The 21,959-nt window shown below is 45.5% G+C and overlaps 1 protein-coding gene across 1 annotated transcript in view; it reads left to right on the top strand.

Annotated features, from left to right (window-relative positions):
• Positions 1-323: 323 nt before the first annotated feature.
• The window catches only part of tnfrsf21 (tumor necrosis factor receptor superfamily, member 21), a 44,904-nt gene continuing 23,268 nt past the window's right edge, over positions 324-21,959 (top strand). Inside the window, exons 1-3 of the mRNA XM_079290765.1 lie at positions 324-665; positions 12,389-13,100; positions 15,765-16,337. Coding sequence (XP_079146891.1) covers positions 639-665; positions 12,389-13,100; positions 15,765-16,337 — 1,312 coding nt within the window. The 5' untranslated portion in view covers positions 324-638. The remainder of the gene's footprint in view (positions 666-12,388; positions 13,101-15,764; positions 16,338-21,959) is intronic.

Below are 21,959 nucleotides of genomic sequence, written 5' to 3'. Positions count from 1 at the left end.
TATCTTGTTAAGCTTCAGGTTACAAAAAAAAAATCATACTGTTATGTCTCACAGCACACTAAGGACATGATGTCCTGGGCCTGAACCCGCGTTCACCTGCAAGAACAACACCCCCCCCCCCCCCCCGTCCCGATATACGACAGGGTTCAACCACACACGTGCACGGCTCTTACGAAGCTGCGATTGGCCGAGGCGCGTCACTAACGCCCGCCCCTCTTTGCCTACGTCATAGCAGCAGGGCTGTGTGGCGCTACGCAGCGCCGAAGAGAGAGAGAGAGGGAGAGAGAGAGAGAGCCGCACTGCACACTGACGAACTGGACGGGGCGAGGTCCCCCCCCAGCGTGGCCCTCATCCATCATCGCAATGGGAATCATCAACACAGCGTTCCTTCTGTGCCAAGCCCTGGTCCCGTACTACCTGAAACCGGTCCACCTGGAGACACGGACTACAAAGCCCTGCAGTTGAGACTACTGCTGCACCAGAGCTCCTCTCCTCCAGCAAGCCGCGGAGGAGGATGATGATGATGATGATGATCAGGAGGAGGAACATCTAGGGATGAGAAGTGTTTCTCCAGCAGGCAACTTGGACAAAGACGTTTGCTCGACCCTCATCTGTATTTAGCTTAGCACACCAGGACGATGTCTGCCCTGTGTGCGTCCGCAGTGGTGAGTACACCCAACCTCCCTGTTTGGTTTTTTTATTCTTTATTTCTCAGGACTCCACCAGCAGGTTCTCCATTTAAAGGGACAGTGTCTGTTTTTTGTTTTGTTTTTTTGGTCCCAGACTGAACTTCAAATCAAGTATCTAGAAATAATCTCCAACTTTGCCTGTTAAATAAACTCCAAGAGAGACATCATCGTCAGGTTTAAAACACACCAGCAGTGTGTCTGTCATTCATTCACTCCCTCTGTGGGTGAGCAACACAAAAGGGTCTCCAGTTGGAAGGATGGAGAAAGTCAGCAGCCCATTGTTCACGTGTAAACGCTCTGTGCCGGACAAACAACTGGAAATGTCAGTCCTCTGACCCCGTCTCAACAAAGACGCGGTTTGATTTGGATCAAGCAGAGAGAAAGGAAGTACATTTAATACAGTCGCGTGGGTTTTAATCAGCAAATACCTTGAAACTGTGATAAAAAAAGCGACTATCACTTACTATCTTTTACTATCACCATCAGTTTAATTTATGAGTGGGTGATGGGTGGATGCCTTTGCAATTAGACAGGATTTCCCTCATTCACACGGTGGAGGTGTCCCTTCGTTATGCCAGACGTGTTGAATGTAGTTGGATCTGTAAAGTGCTTGAGCTCTCCTCACCCTCAGACTTTGCCTTCGTCTCCTCACTGTCACGCAGACGTCAAATTCACTTCTTCTTTTTTTGGTTACAAGACAGGAAATAGGAAAAAGAGGCTTGGCTATGTGGGGATTATTTCAACTTTTAATTTTAACAGCAAGGTTTGTTTATGACCTCACATTCGTTTCACCAGGTTCTAAGGACATGATTTGTTAAAAAAAACTTAGAATTTGAATGTCTATTATGTGAACATGTCTGTCAAAGCAAAAACACCCAATGTAGTATAACTGTAACTACTTTGGACCATATCTAAGACTTAAGTAGCATTCTGCTACTCCATCCGAAATAAACGAGACAGAGAGTAGCCAACGCGTTGCAGTTAGGCTGCCAAGATAATGGTCAGTCATCGATAAAATAATGGGAAAGTACAGCCTCGGGTCTCAACCTGGTCTCAACCCCAGCTCGTCAAAGACCGGCACCGAGGCACCCTTTAGCGTCTTCATGAGACGCTCCAGGCTTTCAACTGACTCCTACATAAACCCATCTGTTTAATTATTGGACTCTCAGAGCATCAGACACAGTAAAAAGAGCGGTGAAGGCCGCCTAGGAGGAGGTTAGGGTGGAAGGTTTCGTCAAACAAACACAGGACTTTCACTCAGGAAACCCGCGTGAAACCAAGTCAACGTTTACTTATTGTACCGTACTTGTTACGTAAGTCACGTACTTAACTAACGCCACGTACGTAAGTAACGTAACAAGAGTGCTTATTTTACATAGCACACCTACTTTTCCTAAACCACCATCTTTTCCTCAACCTAAGCGAGTACTTTTGAGGCCTAAAGAAATACTCCCCAGTTCTGATAGAACCGATGCTAATGCAGCAGCTACGCTAACCTCTCCCGCCTCTCCGCGTCGTGTCACACACACCTTAGCCACGCCCATAGCTAGCAGTAGCTCCTGAACGGGATGCTGATTGGGTCCGTGCTCTGGCTCGCCGGACACAAAAGCGTCACTCGAAGCCTGACGAGATGTATTTGTGAGTGTCATGTGATCCAGCTTCCATTTCAAACATAAACGCCGTATCTGTCACGTGGACACATTTTCATGATGGACCCTCGACGGACGGTTCAGTTCCATTTACAACAGAGCCGTCGGCCATGTCGGCAGTAAGTCAAAATCTCTGCTGGGAATAAGCCAGCTCACTCGTGTATTCGTGGCAATGCTTTAAAATATTTAAAATGGAAAAGCTGGCTCTCCGAAGCAACCCGTTTTGGTTATAAGACATAAACACAACTTCAGTGACATCCTGTAAATCGTTGCCCTGTTTCGTCCATCTCCGTCTCCCTGGTTCCTACATTTTAAGTGACGTAAAAAAAAAAACACTCAACATTTTATATGAACCCTTTAAACAAGCTGCCGCTGCTATCGCTTTAAGAAATGCACGACTCAGAGAATCCGCCCGGACCGCGAAACCAAGACTGCAGAGGCCGACGTTTTGTGAGTTCTACTTTCACAGCTCAGTTCCAAGTCACCAGCAGCAGACTCAAAATATCTATTCCACGCATAAATAATCTATTGGCAGCGATGTCTCTCTCTGTGAGCTGAAATGGGCCTGAGCACAGCACAGCAGCAGCACAGCAGCAGCACAGCAGCAACAGGTGCTGCTGCGCTGCATGCTGCCGCGTGTGTGTTTGTGTGTGTGTGTGTCCCTTTAAATGGATAGTAATTACAGTTAATGTCTTCCGCCACACACAGACACACAAACATCCCACCCACACTCAAATGTTTGTATGCACACACCACATTATGTAACACACGTGTTCCAACACACACACACACACCAGACTAACAGTAGATTGATTGTTTTCTGTCGTGTACAGTGAGTCGAGTCGTCCCGGGGGAAAAACCTGCAACAATTTCTGAAAGAACCACAATAGTGAGCGGTTTGAATCTCCTGCTCGGCGCCTCAGCCTACTCACTTCCTGCTGTGTGGTAAAGCGTGTTGCCCACTAAGCACGAGTCGCTAAGCCTCGTCACAGGGTTTGTGTGCCTCGCGGCTCTTCCTTTGGGGCGCGGCGGCCCCTCCGTCCACGTGCACATTAACCGCTCATGCTGTTTAGAAATGTATTGACAGGTGCTTCCGCCTGTTGCTCATATCAAGTTTCAGGTGGGTGGGCTAAGTTGTCCTTTGTGCTGTGGTCATGATTAGGCTCAGTTCCTGTAAATGTTAGGCAGTGGTTAATAATGCTGCGTACAGTATTCCAAAATCATTCCAGTATTACGTTGTTATTAAGTACAACAGGGATGTGTCAGAGTGTCTCACAGCAGCAGATGGTAGAAAGAAAAAAGTCATGATTCAGCAGTTTTGATAACAAAAGCATAAAACCCTCCTGGGACCCTCTTTAGAGAGGTCAAAGTGAACACTTTAAACAAATGAGAAAAAAAGCAGCATTTGCTGTGAAAGAAGAGGGGTTTTGTGGGGAATGTGGTTTTATTCGACAGGGAATCAACCAGCCCTGACTGGACCCAACCAGCAACTGCCCCGGCACAAATAACTACATTAAAGGGCTGCTCCAGTGATTCAGTGTGGCACTTCCACAAAGCTGGGAGACCTTCAAGAGACGGATTCAAAATAAGAATTGTCAAAAAGAAAGCAGCAGAGGCGGAGATATGGGGACTTTTAGTCTCTAATGTGGAACTCCAAAAACATTTGATCCTACAAGTTCCAGAACTTCCCCGACCCCAACTTTTGGTTAAAAATGATATATTATACATTTGTTGCTGAGATCATCTGGGTTCGTTTTTTACAAGACATGTTTCCACTCCTTACATCTTTCTAGAAATAACCTTCCAACGTTGACTTACTTTCTTTGTTTTCTTGCGCAACAAAAGCGCTCGGTTAGGTTAAGGACAAGATCGAGATAAAATGAGTATGTTTTGTTGCGTGGCCAATGAGTTATTTAACAGCTAGGTAAAATAAGTCAATGATGTCTTGGTTTCATACAGTACACCCATCTCCTGTGTGAAATCAATCGGAAAACCCTCTACTTCCCTCTGTGAATACAAAGTCAGCAAACCTATCCACACAAAAAATGGGACCTTGAGAGGTTTTAATTTCATAAGTAAGACTCACAGAAAAGATATGTTGAGGCTTAGAATAATAATCTTGAAGATTTTCATTAAAATAAATGCCTGTTAAGTCGCTTTCCATCGACGAATGAGGTAACACTTTGGGGATTGAGCCTGTGGCCCACTGATGAAAGCCTGAGCGTTTGCAGTATTGCTGTAGAACTGGGTGTCTGTGGGGACATTCTCCGGGAAGAATCACAAGTTGCCATCATAGGTTGCCATCCCAGCTCGGCTCTGACCAGACACCACTCGTCATTTCCTGAAATTTGAATATTGACGTTCAAGTACTTGAATAAACGATGGTGAAAAGCTTTAAAAAAGTAAATAGAGGATTCATAATATGCCCCCAGAAACTTATGGGTGATGTCACAGATGCTTTTGCCCAATCAACACCAATTCCACTGTCATGAGACATTGGCTATTCACCGTAATTCTACTATGAAATCAATGCCTTGGTGTTTGGAAATTCACTCCTCCATAACTCTAACATCGGTCATAACAACAACTGTCTGATGAAATTCGGCGTGCAGCCGTGGCGCATCACATGCCGACGTCTGTCTGACTGCTCACTTACAAAAACAGGGAAGTGGAAAAAAGGGGTTCAGCTTTAGGCCGCCTGTCACCTAAAAATAGATTTGACCTGTCAAGTCGTGCTCCTGCTCCGATGCCCACGAGCAAACTGGGTCCTGGGCGTGTCTCCGGATGGCCTGTGGCTGCAGCCTGGGGGGTAGAATTACAGAGCGTTCTGCACAGAGTCGGGGGTGTTGAGGCGTTTCTTTCTGAGTGCCTGCGTGTGTGTGTGTGTGTGTGTGTGTATTGTGGGTGGGTGTGCTTAACAGGATCACTGCTCTGCAGTGGTGCAGCGGTGCCACAGTGTTGCCTGTGTGATGTAAACAAGAGCTGCCTGGCTGACGGTGGATCCGTCAGCCAGGCACAGTGAGTCAGTGAGTCACAGCGGCATCAAATGAAAAGTCCCCCGAGCCTCCCGGCATGCAGCAAAATCCTTGGGATTGAGTTACACCAGTTATTCAGACATAGATCCTCGCTAACGTAAGTTTGTTTCAAACGAGAGATTATATCATTGGTTTGTTCCAGGCGGTATCCTCCGGGTCTGAAAAATAAAGCCGATGCTGCAGTGTCTTAAACCTGCATTCTCTCTAATGTCCAGCAGGGGGCGACTCCTCTGGTTGTATAGAAGTCTATGAGAAAATGACTCTACTTTATTCCCTCAGTAAACATTGTAAACATCAGTTTATGTTCTCAATCTTTAGTTTCAATTCTTCTTTAATACAGCATGATGTTCATTTGTAAATGATGTTAATTTTAGAGTCAAATAGACCATAAAGCAGAGTATGCTTTAGGGCGGGGCTACCTTGTGATTGACAGGTCGCTACCACTGCGTTGTTTGGTCTGGGAGTTGTCCGTGTTTTCATCTTTGAACTTTAACCCTTTCACAGAGTGTTTTTCAGTTCATGAAAGTTAATTGTTACATGAAAAACTTGTTATTCAGTGTTCAGTTGTACTGTTGGGTCCTTTGTGTCATTTGTGGTTGCAAACAGCCAAGATGGCGACGGTGAAAATGCCAAACTCAGGGTTTCAAAATGGCCGTCCACAAACCAATGAGCGTCACGGTGACTTCTCCTGACTGTCAACTCCTTAAATACAATTTATGGTTTTTACCCATCACAATATGGGGACTGTGTATTAAAGCTACTATAATGTGTAAGTCAGTTAATAAACAACATCTAGAGCTCGATGTAGCGCCGTTCAAAAAGCTTCGTTGGCAACAGCAAATAATGCACATTTTGCCTCGTAGGAGAATGTCAAAAATACATTTATTTTTTCAACTGAGTGCTTTAAGGGGTACTGCAGCAATTTGTTAATGCACGTCCATAACGGGGAAAAAATGAATAATGGTCAAAAATCAATGCAACAGAGGGGGAGACATCCAGACTTTTCTGTCGCTGTCACAACAAATGGGATGGAAAAGGACACCAGCAGTGACAGGGACACACCGGCGTGGGAGCAAAGAGGGATAACGGCATAGCCCAGTTCTTGTCCCATCGCCCTGCATCTGGCCGTCTGATTGGCTGGTCGGCCTGAGCACCGGGCAGATGCTGTAGTTTATAGGTAGTGCGGCAAGACACGGACAAAGTTAGCATAACAAGAGGAAGGCTGGCAGCACTGAGACTGAAATTGATTCATGCTTTGCTGAGCTGCAGAGGTGGCTGTGTAGAGAGCATGTCTGTCCTGTGTGTGTGTGTGTGTGTGTGTGTGTGTGTGTGTAAGCAGTTTTGTACTGACAAAGTGCCAGCGCTGCACTTTGTTTCCATCTTCTGCTTTTTTGAGTCTTTGTTGGCATTTTATTTTCCTAATGGCTGCAGTGACAAAAGAGTGGTTGCATACTTGTGTCTGATTGGGAGGGAGTGGTGCTTACAGCGAATGCCCAGACGCAAGCAGACACGCTCACTGTCTCAGAATATCAGCCTCTGGTTTGCTGCACGTTAGCTTTCTGCACTCCCTCCCTGCCGCGCTGAATGGGTCATGAATGATCATGATATTAGGCTGTTTGGTCCAGCAGTATGCGAGACAGACAGACACGTAGACACACCTGAGCATGCACGAGCATACACACGATCATATACATAATCTCCTGGCAGGGATAATAATTAGTGAGTTTTAGAGGTGTTTATGGGAAGATACATCTTTGTACCATTAAACAAAGCCAGGCTAGCTGTTTCCCCCTGCTTCCAGTTGTAATGCTAAGCTAAGCTAACCACCTGCTTTATTTTTAGCATACATACATGTCTTGGCAAGACAGTAAATACACACATTTCCAAAAATCTTTTCCCAATCTTTTCCTTTCAACCAACTTGAAACTGATGTTTGACCAACCGCGTCGTTTGCGCTCCTCTGTTTTTCCTCCACAGTCCCACCTGATATGTCACAGCGAGAAAAGCACGTGTGTAAATAATAAAATGAATTTGCTGCTTCAGTTTTAGTGTGCATAAAGTAAGTCTACTGTGCAGTACCATTTGTTCATGAACTTGCAGATGCAGCAGTATGTTTCAGGCTTTGGAATAAGTATGTTTACCTGTAAAATGACTTATTAAGCTCCTTTTGTTGACTTTTGGGAATGGCCTGGTATTTTTCTGTGAGCCCGCTTCCCCACACAAAACCAAAATCTGCACCACGGGTTCAGGCTCGAGAAGCACAAGGGTCCTGTGAAGTTCCTGTTTAATACTAGCACGTCTTCTCTTCCACAACCTCACGTTAAAAAGTGAGCGACGTAGCTCAGTTACATTAAGGTCAATGAGGGCATGCTATTTCAAGAATAAAACTCTACAAAGGAGCAAAAAGAGCAGACGGAGAGGGAACCGTCCGTTGTCCAGTAAACAAGCAGAATGTTCCCATTCACTGCCGCGTGCCTTCTCTACCAGCGTCACGTCGATGTTGCGTCAGTGGGATCAATGCGTTCATTCACATCGACGTGCAGAGTTATGAGCAGCATGTCGAGAACATGCTCCTCTGATGTTTATGGATGAGGGTTCTGGGAACGAGTACAAAGAGCCGAATGGGTGGTGTGCGGTGAAAGGGCAACAGAGCGGCGAAAGAATGGACTGCTTTATTCTTATTAGCACTAATTATGAAACAAGTTTGTCTTCTTTCGATTGTTTCATGAAGTGAAGTTTGTGGGAAAAGTCTCTTTATATCCTGTTATCCTCCTTCATGTCTCAATTTTCTCTGCGGTGGATTGCGTTTAAATCACGGTGTCCAAATAATTAAAAAACACAATTCATGATTTGTATGTGGGGCCAGTTTATGGGCCTCTTAACCTCTCCTCTTCTGAAGGAAACATGACGCAGTGATGCTTTACTGGTATGACTCTAAAGAAATGCTTTTGTTCAGTGCTCATGGATGACCAACATTCATGTGCGTCATCAGCTAAATTCTCCCCTCAGTGCATCACTTCAAAGCCAGCAGAACTGTTGCTTCTGCACAGAAGGGCTGCTAATCTTCATTCACATTAGTCTGATTACACACACTCGGGGAAGGGAAGAACACTCATAGACACACATTGTTGCACACAGATCCACCCGTCTCCATCCTCGTTTGTGCTTCTCTCATACCGTCTGTCGCGGTGTGTCCTCCTCTTCCACTTCGGTGTCGGATCAGGCAATCGTAGAGTCGTAAATTCTCGGCGTGACTTGGCTGCGAGACATGGCAGAGTACACGTCAGGCCTTGAAGTACGTTGGTAGGGAGCTTAGCTACATAACAGAGCTAACAGCCAATGATATCGGAGGTTGCATTGAGTTACATTATGATGTGTTCAAGCTCTATTCAGTAAAAATGAGTATTAGGCAAATATAAATGATACGTTATGTTGGTGTTCAAATGTAAAGACAATTTTGTTTTTAGGGAGAAACTTGAATAAATCCAGTTGTTGAAGGATGTTTTTACAGCAATATACAATAGATATTAGAAAGGTAATTTTGACCTGTTTAACTTCCTAACACTAGCTCTGAACAGCTTCAAATGCATCATTGAAACTACTAATAACAAGAATAGTTAAATGAAAATACAATCATACATCTCCTAATAATTTGAATTGTGTTGTGCAGTTGCAGTTGTTATGCAGTTGAACACTATAGATGATAACAACAAAGTAGAAGGAAGTGTTGGGAGTGTGGTAAAGAAAGTTATTCTGGTGAATTTATCAGCAATCAATCGATAAAGAATTGGATTGGTTGTCCGTGTTTCCGTCTTTGAACTTGCCTAAAAAGTCTCTTTTCAGCGTTTTACTTTGCTCCACCCTCTCATGTCACTTCTGGTTGCAAGAAACCAAGATGGAGGCGACAAAAAATCAAGATGGCGACAGCTAAATACCAAGATGCTGATGGTCAAAATTCCAAACTCAAGGCTTCAAAATCGTAGGCCTCAAACCAATGGGTGAAGTCACGCCGACTACGTTCACTTCTTATATACAGTCTATGGTCAGAAGGCAAAAAAACAATGGTCTTTCACTACGACACAATACACAGGGTAAAATGAGCAATTATCCCTCCCAAGGCTCATTTGCCTTCTCGTCACCACATGTCTGTTGGGTCAGGCTATCATTGGGCTGATACAGTTTAGTCAAATGTTGACATTAGCCACAGACTCAGAACAGCAAAGCACTGTCAGCCCTCCAGCATTATTGGAGAGGTGGCTGCCTGAAGTTATTGCTCTGACATGACTCAGTCACTTTGTTAGCAACTCAAATGAAGAGGGGGACAGGATGAGTCATGAAATGAGGTTGGATTAAATGGGTATTTTCCGACACATTTCATCAAAGCAGACTCACAGATTGGGAACCTAAATGGCAGCACTGGAAATTGGACTTTCCAGAATCCATGTAACCCAAAACACTCATCTCTGCCAGCCTGGCCCGTGATGTGTCATACCGAATTCTACAATGAGAAATCTGAGCTTTAGTCTTGCTCACTGTGTGTCTGGAAACCGTTTGATTGGATGTGTCAATGCTTTGGTTTTGTGGGTCCTAAATCCAACATCAACAAAAATATATTTGGGTAAACAAGAGTGAGAAGGAGTCTCAGTTAGGTTGGGGCGCTCTTGGTCCTTCTGTCGCTTGCTCCGTCCAGCCAGCTGTCCATCTGTCTGTCCAATCAATCCAGCCATCTGTCCAGCCCCTTTGATCAAGAACTAAACGCTCTTCAGAATTTGTGGTCAGTTTATTATTCAATCTGTGGTTATTCATGAATAAGAATTACTACTAATGTTGGTCTGCTCTTGATTGTTCTTCAAGCTCTACCCTTTGGCAATAAAATGTGATTTCTGCTTTTGGATTATGGCTTGGAGGATTGTGACCATGATGGGATTTGCATGCATTTGCTCCCAATTTTACAAGAATTTAAACATTTTACACAAGATAACTGACAGACGCTTTTCCTTGATATTTGCTGTGGATTCTCATGTTCCCTAGAGGACCTTGTGAGTTTGGTCGTATTTTGGCATTTTGGTACATTAACACGGCTCTAAGCATTCATGCTCCCAGAGGGAAGAACCATTTAGAGCAGCGGTTCCCAAACTTTTTAGGCCGCGCACCCCCTTCTACATCCCGACTGGGTTCGCGCACCCCCCCCCCCCCCTTAATAAAAAATAAAAAAAAAGAAGCAACAGAGCCTTTTAAGCCTTCATAGCCGCATAAGAATCGGACCAATGAGAGAACAGTTTGCTCGCGCGTGGCATTTGTTTACAAGATTTAGTCCGCTGTTAAATGTTGCAGTGTGAACACAAACCGAACAAAGGAGCAACTGCAACATTGTATCATATTAATCCCTGAATCGGAACAAAGCAAACGAACTGAAGGTGTGAAAACGCCCTGAAACACTGCAACAAAGTTTCAATAACTTTCAGTTACACAAGGCGTCACTTTTAAAGAGCAATACGGATGCGAGGACACACGCACAGGCTCAGAGGCAGATTATCACATTTAATTTACAATTAATGACCGACTAATGCAGCCAGGATGTCTTCGGACAAAGCATCGATGCGGCGCGACACAGTGTTGTTGGACACCGGGATCATGTCCAACTTTTTTGCTTCTTTCTCCCCAATCATACATTCCACCATCTCTCTGGCAGCTGGCGAGCTCACGTCTTCGGCGATTGTGTGCGGTAGCCCCTTTCTCGCTATTCTGTAACCAGATATGAAGCCCGTAGTGCGTCATTTATAGACCCAACACATGAATGAGACTGCAGTTGTTTTTGGCTGTTTTGTAACTCCTCCAATTTCGATATAAAGAATGTAAGGGGATTTTGACTTGCACTGGCATGCTTGGTGTTCAGGTGGCGACGTAAATAAGAGCTTCAGACTGTTAGCCAGAACCTCACTGCACACCACGCACTGTGGCTTTGGGCAATCTGCGTTGCCAATCCAAGTGAAGCCCAGACACAGATACTTTTCATCATATTTCCTCTTTTTTTTCCCAGTCTGATGCTCACTCTCGTTTCCTCTTTTTCACCTTGACTCCGCGATGGGCCGATGTGCTCCCGATTTGTCTGTGCTGCACCTCTCCGTTCCCCTCGCCTCCGATTCCTCTCTCTCTCTCTGTCCCTCTCCTCTTTTACGACTGATAGCTTCAGATGTCCCACCTGACAGTTTTTAAATTAAAATTACATTTTTTTTAAATATTTAATATTATTACACCATCAGACCGCCATTACACTTTTCCTCTCGCGCACCCCCTAGAGGCAGCTCGCGCACCCCCAGGGGTGCGCGCACCCCACTTTGGGAATCCCTGATTTAGAGGAATCATTTGGCGAAACGGCGGGCAACTTACCTAAACGGAGAGTACATTTTGGACTTGCATTCACCTAGGCCTAAGGTATTGTAGGTATTGTGGAACATGGGGCTCTAGGTACTATACTATATACTATACTTGTACTATAATAACCCAGTACCAAGTCGTACTGAAACCTCTTCAGTCAAACAATACCTGCCTCAGTACCTACACCAGTGTATCTGTATGGTTTAGTTTGCAGCCAATCACTGCAAGCATTCCCCCGTTTCAATGCGACATGTGATTGGCCTGCCGGCAGTTACAACAACAAGATGCAGTATCGTGTGACACTGAGTGCTGTGTGTTTGACAGAGTTGGCAGTTTGGCAAAAATGGTCAAAAGGTTGGCTACTATACACCTGTGGGGTCTGATATAAATAAATGTGGTGGTGGCATTTTACGCAACTAAATGCATCCATTCACATGATAGGTATCGAATGAAGTAGAAAAAAAGGTATCAAATGATGTACTCTATTAGTATTGGTATCACTTGAGGGTGCTGGTAACGTAAAATGATACCCAGCTCTAATGGGGCTTCAGTCACATTGCAGAGAGATATTCTTCTATCTAAATACTATTGCCTTTTTTTATTTCTCTTTAACTTCCACGCTTTCTTTTCCTCTCAGCTCTTATGTGCAGTGATGGTTGACATCTCAGCTCGGGTTTTGACCACAACCAGCCCAGCTGACCAATCCATCCTCTCACCCCGCCACTATCAGCACACCGACCCAGACTCGGGCACCCACCTGGTCTGTGACAAGTGCCCGGCAGGCACTTACGTGTCCGTCCACTGTACCCCAGTGGCCGTGAGGGAGTGCAGCCGCTGCCCTGAAGGCACCTTCACACGGGGCGAGAACGGGATGCAGAAATGCCATCTCTGTCAAGCTCCATGTCCTGGAGGCTTCGTCGAGAAAGCCGTCTGCACGCCCATCCAGGACAGAGTCTGCACGTGTCCCCCCAACAGCTTTTGGTTGCGGGATGGCGGCACAGAGTGTAAGCCCCACTCACTGTGCCCGCCAGGGACCAGGGTGAAAAGGCGGGGAAGTGAAACAGAGGACGTGCTCTGTAAGCCGTGCACCAAGGGAACTTTCTCAGATGTGGAGTCGAGGGTGGTGAAGTGCCGGACCCACACAGACTGCCAAGCTCATGGGCAGGTGCTGCTCACACCAGGGACAAAAGGGACAGATAATGTCTGTGGAGCCCCTTCTGCAGCCCTCTCTTCCTCTTCACCTGTCTCCACAACCACCCTACTGGGGCCTGCACAGGCTGTGCTTGTACAGGAACCCATGACTTCTTCATCCACTCCATCATCATCCATGACTGGACCTGCACATAAAGGTGAGAGACACTGATTGAATGCAAAAACGGTCTGTTTATGACTGCGTTTGATATGGCTTTTAAGATAGCTCATCAAAAAGTGGCGTGATGTCTACTGAGACTACACCTTGTTGAGATGGGCTGATTTAGGCTAGTAAGAGCTGAAGTATGCATGTACTTTCCTCCTTAATTGAATTGGCATTCATGGTGAAACATTTTGAGGAACAGGCAAACATACTTTCTAGATGTGAGTGTAGATAAGAAAATAGCACTTATTACAGGGCTGGAAGTCAGGATCAGCTTAGCTTAAAGGAGTGGAGGCATTACTCCGCATTATTGCAGTCATATACCGCAGTCATATATTGCTGAATTTGCCAGTTGGACACTGTGGGAATCCTAAAACGAAAGACATTTGTAGGCATGGAAACAAACTGGTGGCAGCTCCCTACCTCCGGAATGTTACTATTTCTTACTCATTCACCCTCCTTTTTTCCTACTCCCTCCCTCCTTACTTTCCCCTCTCCCTTTTGTTTTTCTTGTTCTCTGTCCTCCTCCCTCCCTCGCTATCCTACCCCTCTTACATCAGTCTTGTCTGAGTCATTTCTCAGAATCAACTATCTATAGCCAGAAAACCTCTTCTACAATGACAATGACCACAATTGGAGTGGACACAGCGCCTTGTCAGTAAATGTACATTTGTCATGGTGGGTCAAGTGAATGGAATGTTCAAAACAAATTTGTCTTAAAGTATGTTGACGCTTTTAATGAAGCGCAGATTTAAAAAAAGACAAATGTAAATCTGTTGAAACATTTTAAAATGTCAAAGGCTCTCTCTATATATGCTATTCAGAGCATTAACGTAGCAGCAAACAACTATTTGTTGAAGTTTCTCACAAATAACTAATTTCACAAGAATACGTTTGAGCACATCATGATCGCTTTACTAGCTGTCCTCCCAAATTCAACACAGATTTATTGTTCACTATGTAGAATTATCAGGTCAAATTTTCTGTCGAGTCCTGATGCCCGGTTCAGGGCACCATTACGTTTTCAGAATCTTCGACTTGGTACCGAAGAATCAGTTCTCGTGACATCCCTGGAAGTGCATGTGAGCGTGTCCCCCTGGCAGGCTCATGGCCGCCGCTCTCCACTGCACCCATATGGCGGTTACAGCTGATAGCGCCGTCCAGACCAACAATGTCATTGGTGCATTACTATAAAAAGTTGACTTCTTGCTGCCAGCCAAAACAACAGCCCTAATTTGGGGATTAGACCCGCTTCTGTGTACCTCTCTGCTGATAAAAGGATGAGAGGGATTACCAGCCATCCAAGTGACAATCCTAAAAACAGTCAGCAGCGCATTCATGATTTAATGCCATTATACAACACCTATCCCATTAGCAGCAGCACATGGGCACAGAGTGAGCAGCAGGGAGGTGATGGCGGCCACACCGATAATCAATAGCAGTTAATGACGCACTAATATTGACTGACCATTACAGTTTGTTCCCATGTCTGAAAAGCACTGACCCTGCTGTTGGGACAATCCTAATTGTACTTTTCCCATATCAACAGATTTGTTCGGCTGCGAATAGTTAGCCCATCCCAATCCTTTCTCCTTTTTACGTTTTTTTCTAATTATTCCTGCACTGGAAGCCTAAATGTGATTACGATTGCCCTCGCTTAGGCTTAATCAAGGGACAGACTGTGGGGTGAGCAAATTCAGAGCTCATCTTCTGTGAGATTACAAGTTGGAGCACAGTTGTGCCTAAGTGTGGGGGAAGGAGTACAGCTGGATTGTACTTTGTTTTACACCAAGATTTTCACTCAAATAAATACATGAAACAAACAGAAGTATCGTATTTCCATCATGTTTTCTAATGTTTGACAGGAGCTCTCTTCATGTCTCGCTGTGCCATCTTCTTCTGCAATGGTTAAATTGACTGGAGGATACCAGCTGTTTATCTTGAAGAACCATCTCCTAATATTGGCAAAACAGTAGTGGATGGAAAACTCATATTAATTAACATTTTCTTTTGGCAATTTTCTGAAATTCAGTTAAAACCTGCTTTACATTTGGATAGAAACCTGGCTATTGACAACCAACTAACTTGTAGTGAACGTGTTGCATCTGTCATCTGTTCTGTATGCAACTCAATTGCTTGTACATGTCATCTCTTGCCTGGACAGCTGTAAAATCCTTCTGGCAGCAGTAAGGATGCATTTGGTCCACAATTTTCAAGTCACTAATGCCTATCTATAGAGTGACACCCACCTTTTTGTCCTCCATCCATCATTCAGGTTTATTTGCCTTCTTATTCGCCTCTATCAAGCAGTGAATGTCAAAAATATTGGTCTTCAGTTTGGTGTACTGGACACCCAAGGGGTGGGTGTCAGTAGGGAAGCAGATGACCGAGATCACGGGGGGGCGGGGGGGTTATTATTCCTTTTGTTTAAGTGTCAGATTGCTTGCGTGGATTAAAGTGTTAGGTTTCCCTTCCGTAATATCTTCTGTTTTCATTGTCTGGGTAAAGCAAATCGCTGATGTGAATTTCCTCACCCTCCCTTTCTTGTCTCCCATCTCTGCACTATCTGGTCTCTTGGCTCTCTGTTCTCTCTCATCTCTCTTCCTCTTACTTGCTCTATCTTCGTCGTCGTCATCGATCCCTCTGTCTCTCATCACAGGCACCTACAGCCAGTCAGCAGCCATTCAACTGAGGGGAAAACCGGGTGGGGAAGACCACCGTGCAGAGGGGCTACTCCTCAGCCGGTCTGGCACTCCCACCCCACCAAATCGCGATCCCCCACGGATTCCACATCTCCCAGCTCCCAAGCAACACTTAGACCTCGAGCACCAACACGTGCAACCCAATTCTAACCCTGTGCCAGGCCCCATCAAGAGTGCGGTGGAGGGTGCAGAGGTAGTCAGGGTTGATATCAGCAAGGTAGCCGGCCAGGGGAGTGGGGGTGGTGGAAGTGGGGTCTCCAGCTACTACAGGCCCACTCGCAGAGGGTCCCCAAGGCCGAGCACCCATGATCACTTTGATATCAACGAGCACCTCCCCTGGATGATAGTGCTGCTGCTCCTGCTGGTGCTGGTGGTGATTGTGATCTGCAGTGTGAAGCGGAGCTCTCGCGTGCTGAAGAAGGGCCCCATGCAGGACCCTAGCAGCATCATAGAGAAGGCAATTCAGAAGAAAGCAGCTGCGCCTCCATCGCAGGTCAAAGAGAAATGGATCTACTACTCCAACGGACAGGGTAAGCCTGCTGTTTCTTTGATTTCAACAAGAGTGATTCCATTAAAAGAGTGTATGAGGCTGCTATGACAAGTGAAAAGGGAAATCGAACGTAAAGTGTCTTAGACCAGTGATTCTTAACCATAGGGCCGCGGCCCATGATTGGGCCGCGGCCCATGATTGGGCCGCAAGCGCCACCTAGAGGGCCGCGAAAAACGTTCAGTTTTGCACCTGTGGGCCGCGAGGGCCGCGGGACTGCATAGGTTATCAATTGAAGACACCAGAGATATCACTGTTATCCATGAGACACTCAGTTACGATACAGCTTCCCACCACCAGGTGGCGGTAATGCGTCAGTCAGTTGTTTAACAAGCTGCAATAAGCAGAAGAAGACACTCAGCTAGCCGCTAGCCTGTAGCGAAAGTTATGGATAAGTTATTAAAAAGAAAAAATTAAGACGACAGTAGTGCCATACCCCCCAAAAGTCTAAATGTGTGCGCAAGTACAACCCTGACTTTCTTAAGTTTCTTAAGCTTTGTGAACGGAGGCAACGAGGCAGAGCCGAGTGCTCAGTGTGTGGAATGTGGGCTAATGCTATCAAACGAAGCACTGGAGCCTTCAAAAATAAAGCGACACGTAGCGACGAAACATCCAACGCTCGTGGGAAAGTCTGTTGGGCTTCTTGTTGTGTATGCAGGTTTACATACACATGATAATAAATGTCTTTGTGATCATCACATTGTATCATCTCATTTATTTAACAAGGGTTTTGCCTGTTCAACACCGGCGTCCTCCATCCCCTCCCCTTCCGTTCCTACGGCTTGTTTGCGCAAATACGTCACAAAACATGTCCGTGTTTGGTATCCCAGCATGCCCAAAATCCTCATCTTTGCAAAGAAATCATCGATTTTCTTTCATTTCTTATGGTTTCTCCACAAAAGGAGCCCACACACACACTGTCCACAGTCGCCATAACCGCTGCAAGTCGTATCTTGCAGCATTTCGACGGAAAAAGACACATTACAGACCCGAAAACGTGCTAGCGGATGTTACCATGGAGCTACTGCCTTCAGAAAACGCTAGTACTTATAGTACAAACCTTATCCTCCTCTTCCATAAGCCGTCAACCAACGTTTGCGTAACTGAGCTATTCTCATTCTCGTTCGTGCGCTCGGTCGCAGCCATTAAGCACAGCAAGTCCGCTACTCACACACCATGTCTTCGACCATATATACATAGTTTTTGCAATTTGTAAAGGCTAAAAATAAAAGGAAAATAATATAATATCACAATATAAAGGGAGAAACACCTTTAGTGTGTCAGAATATCATGTGGTTACCATGTGTCCATTTGGGTCTCCAAATGTCCTTTTAGAGCTCCGCCTGGATCTCTTCATGGAAGAAACACTGTAGAATGGTCATACTTTGTCCAATCTTCTTCAAATTTGAGGCAGTTGTTCACTGATAGTGTAGTTGCAGCCCTATACTGTCCTTTACCTGTACAGATACAGCCACCGGCAGTTATTTATACTGAAAGATACTTTTTTATTTTATGCAGACAAAAATCTTAAATTTGTACTGACTCCAAAGGCCCACTGCTCTGTTTCTGTATGACCTACAGGTTGTCTGACACTTTTGATGCATATAGTCAGAGTGGGCCCCGGGACACTTTGTACTTGAAAAGTTGGGCCCCGAGGTCAAAAAGGTTAAGAACCCCTGTCTTAGACCACCACAAGCCTCTTGAACAGAACAGATTCAAAGGTTGTTTTTTCAATGGAGTGACGTATAAAGCTGTGCTAATCCACTATATAGAGGATTCTATACTTTCCCTTCCACACTTTAGGACAATAAGATTATGTAATATTTGGCTCAACTTGGAATCCATTGGCAAATTGTCTGATGGCGATTTAGCCTCTGAAGTGTCATGGCCAATATTTTCGGGGGTTCTGGTTTAGCTGGACCAAAAGTCCGTGCTGCGGTCTTTGTTTACATTCCGATAAGCAACTTGGGATGTGGGAATGGAGTTGGAGTTGAGAGATGACATGTAATACCAGATTGTTGCACAATTGGCCAGTTCCCAAGCTGATTCTAAGCTATTGAAACGAAAAATCATCGTCAACGGAACACATTGGCCCAAATTGCAATTCAGCCAATGTGGTCCGCCTATTTTGTGCTCTACACAGACCGTTTACCTGCAATTAACCCAATTGGTACTAATACTACTCGGACTACAAATGGAAACCAGAATGCTTCCTGAACCAAAATCTTGTCCCGTTGCCCACATATTCTGCATTCATAAGCAGATATCGGTTTATTGAGAATAGATCATGTTGGAAGTTTACCTGAACAAACAGGTACTCAAAAGCACATTCACAGTATTTCGAAATAGATTTACATCTTAATGAAAATTCTTCACTCCGGTGTTCCAGGTGGTAGTATGAAATAAGATGCTGCAATGGATCCGGCTGGAGTACACTGAGATGAATGAGCTGATAGCAACACATTCATGAATGAATGCATTTTATTTATATAGCGCTTTTCACAGACAGTACTATCACAAAGTGCTTAACAGAGCAGACATTTAAAAGCATAAAAAACACAATGTGACCCAAGGGTCAATAAATTATCGACACAGAGTGAATAAAAAATGTTAAAGAATAAAATAAAAATAAAATTCATCCCAGTGTCCACATACATTTTCACACTTGGTCCTATTTTTATATAAGATAGAACTTTATTTTAAAGGTCTTTATGTATGATTTTGTTGTAAAACATCTCACATGTCTCAATAGCAACCATCTTTATGAGACTTCTACCAACCTGGTATCACTCCCAACTCATCATGTACCGACGGTTGGTCAGTGCCCCTGCGAGTCTAATGTCAATGCACTGGGCTTTCAACTAACTCTACTGTAATACACCTACAGTGTATGACATCATGTTTATAACAATGTCAGTAGCATTTTGACATCCCTGTTAATATGTAAGACATATGCCCTCAAATAACGTGTCATAGCAGTAACCTGCCATGATGTTCTATAATCTCAGGACTTGTGGTTCTACACGGTCTACATCCGCAGCTAACACGGTCCCATTCGGGTGTGGTGGCACGCGTTTTGTTCTGCTCCCGAGCCGTGTAGAACCTTCAGTTGATGCCATCGAGCCACTGTGGGTTTCTGATCCAATTGATTGTGCTCCACAGCACATGGCGTGGAGGCCAGTGGTTACATAAGCAAGGACGTGACCCTGTTGTAGTACCACCCTGCTGTCACTACCATCTAACCCCAACACACACGCCCAGGTTGCATCACTGCTCTCAGTTCTCCAATTTCATCTTGGTTTCTATTCCCTCCACTCACCTCTCTTGTTTTAAGTCCTTATTCTTAGTTGCTTCTCTCTTTCTTCATCATTTCTTTGTACCTTTATTTCCGCACATTTTTTCTACCTGTTTTGTTGTTTCGCTCAAATCTTGTTGTTTCTTCCTCTTATGTTTCACTCACTAAGCTTTATTTTTGACCTCCTCCTGTCTCCAGCTGTCTTACATCCTCTATTTGCCTCTTCTATGTGCCTTATTTAACTTCCTCTGTCTGATGCTTGTTTTGGAAATTTTGGATTTCACTTCTCTCTATATTACTTACACCCCCCCCCCCTGCACTCCTCTACAGTGCCCGTCTGTTGACACTGTGGCTATCAACAGGTAGAGTACATTTTGTCCCACAGCTGAGCTCTAGATTTCAATCAGAGAGAAAGACCCAAACCCAGGGGACACCTCCTGCCTGAGACACTCGACTCTCCATTTTGAAACTCTGTATGTGTGTGTGTGTGTGTGTGTGTGTGTGCGTGTGTTAAAGCCGAGCCACCCGCCACCCTCTCTCTGCTCCCTCAGTGCCTGGCCACAGAGAACTGGAATTATCTGGTTTCAGCTGCATCAGGGTTGTTGTTTGGTTGGCAAGGCACATTAGTGGGTCAAGCGGGTCTCTTACAGGACGACAAAGAGAGATATATAGACAGAAGGACATGGACAGAGAGTGAGAGAAATGGTGCAACACTGGTGTGCGTTTATGTTGGAAGTGTGAGTTGTGAGTTTGACAGTGGGACATGTTGTATTGTACCGTTGCTGGCTAACCACACTGGGGTTTCCTTGTCGTTACCTAGCAGCCCTTGTTAGCCCAGATACTGGAGAGGCCTGACAAAGAGAGGTATGGATGTAAATAGAGACAAGTAACTTTGAAGATGTCACGGGAGTTCACAGGTAGGACCCAAACGCAAGACCACATGAGACAGAAGTGAATATTAACAGGTTTTATTTAGACTGTGCGTGCAGGTGTGGAGCCCGTGGTCCGACACCCGAGCGGCAGATCGACGGTGTGAGGCCCGTGGCTCGACGGCGTGAAGTCCCGTGGCTCGATACCAGAGAGTAGACAGATAGACGGTGTGAGTCCCGTGGCTCGACACCGGAGGGCTGGTGGGTTGACGGCGTGAAGTCCCGTGGCTCGATACCAGAGAGTAGACAGATCGACGGTGTGAGTCCCGTGGCTCGACACCGGAGGCTGGCAGCTTGACGGCGAGTGTAGTCCGTTTAACACACGGCGGGTAGAGCGGCGGAGTGTAATCCGTGGACCACAAGGAGGGCAGAGCGGCGGAGTGTAATCCGTGGACCACAAGGAGGGCAGAGCGGCGGAGTGTAATCCGTGGACCACAAGGAGGGCAGAGCGGCGGAGTGTAATCCGTAGACCACAAGGTGGGCAGAGCGGCGGAGTGTAATCCGTAGACCACAAGGTGGGCAGAGCGGCGGAGTGTAATCCGTGGACCACAAGGAGGGCAGAGCGGCGGAGTGTAATCCGTGGACCACAAGGAGGGCAGAGCGGCGGAGTGTAATCCGTGGACCACAAGGAGGGCAGAGCGGCGGAGTGTATCCACAAACACAAGGAGGGCAGAGGATGCCACGGGGTTTCAGCAGGTGAAAGACGGTACGACCTGACAACCCCAGACTGCAGGACCAGAGCTTATGTAGTGACAGCAGACTCATTAGTGGGCCCTGAGTCTGGTGTGTCAGGCTGCAGGAGGTGATCGGCTGGAGTGTCCTCAGCTGTGCACAATCACGGGTGTGGCCATGGGAGGTGTCTGGAGGCAGAGGACAAACAGAGCACATGGCACACCACAACACACAGGGGAATGACAGGACACATGAGGAGAGGAGATCAGGGGAAATACACAACGGGTCAGACAGGGATCCTGGATCCTGACAGAAGAAGCTTCTTTGACACCATAAGAGATAAATTGCAGGTTTCCTCCAACCCATGAACTGTGCTCGATGCATAACTTAGGTTTCTGTATGTTGAATGCAAATGCCAGAAGAACTACATTCCCTGAAAGCTGCACTGATTATTCTTATCTTAACAGTGGACAAAATGACTGTGTTTGAAAGGGATCAACCCACAGAGAATTATCACTCAACTCTGCAGTTCCTCTCTGCTCAACATAGCGTTTTAGCATCTCTCAGCTCATTGTTTTGGTTGTCCCGGCCTACAACTTTACTTGTCTTTTTTTTTAATTAATAGTGAGATCAAACCCACAGCTCAAATACACAGACAAAGGTAATGATACTCATGCTCATCACCTCATGCTTAGTACTGTTGTTGTGA

This window comes from Melanostigma gelatinosum (genome assembly GCF_949748355.1).
Source record: "Melanostigma gelatinosum genome assembly, chromosome: 19".
Lineage (NCBI taxonomy): Eukaryota > Metazoa > Chordata > Actinopteri > Perciformes > Zoarcidae > Melanostigma > Melanostigma gelatinosum.
This window is presented reverse-complemented; position numbering and strand designations above follow the sequence as displayed.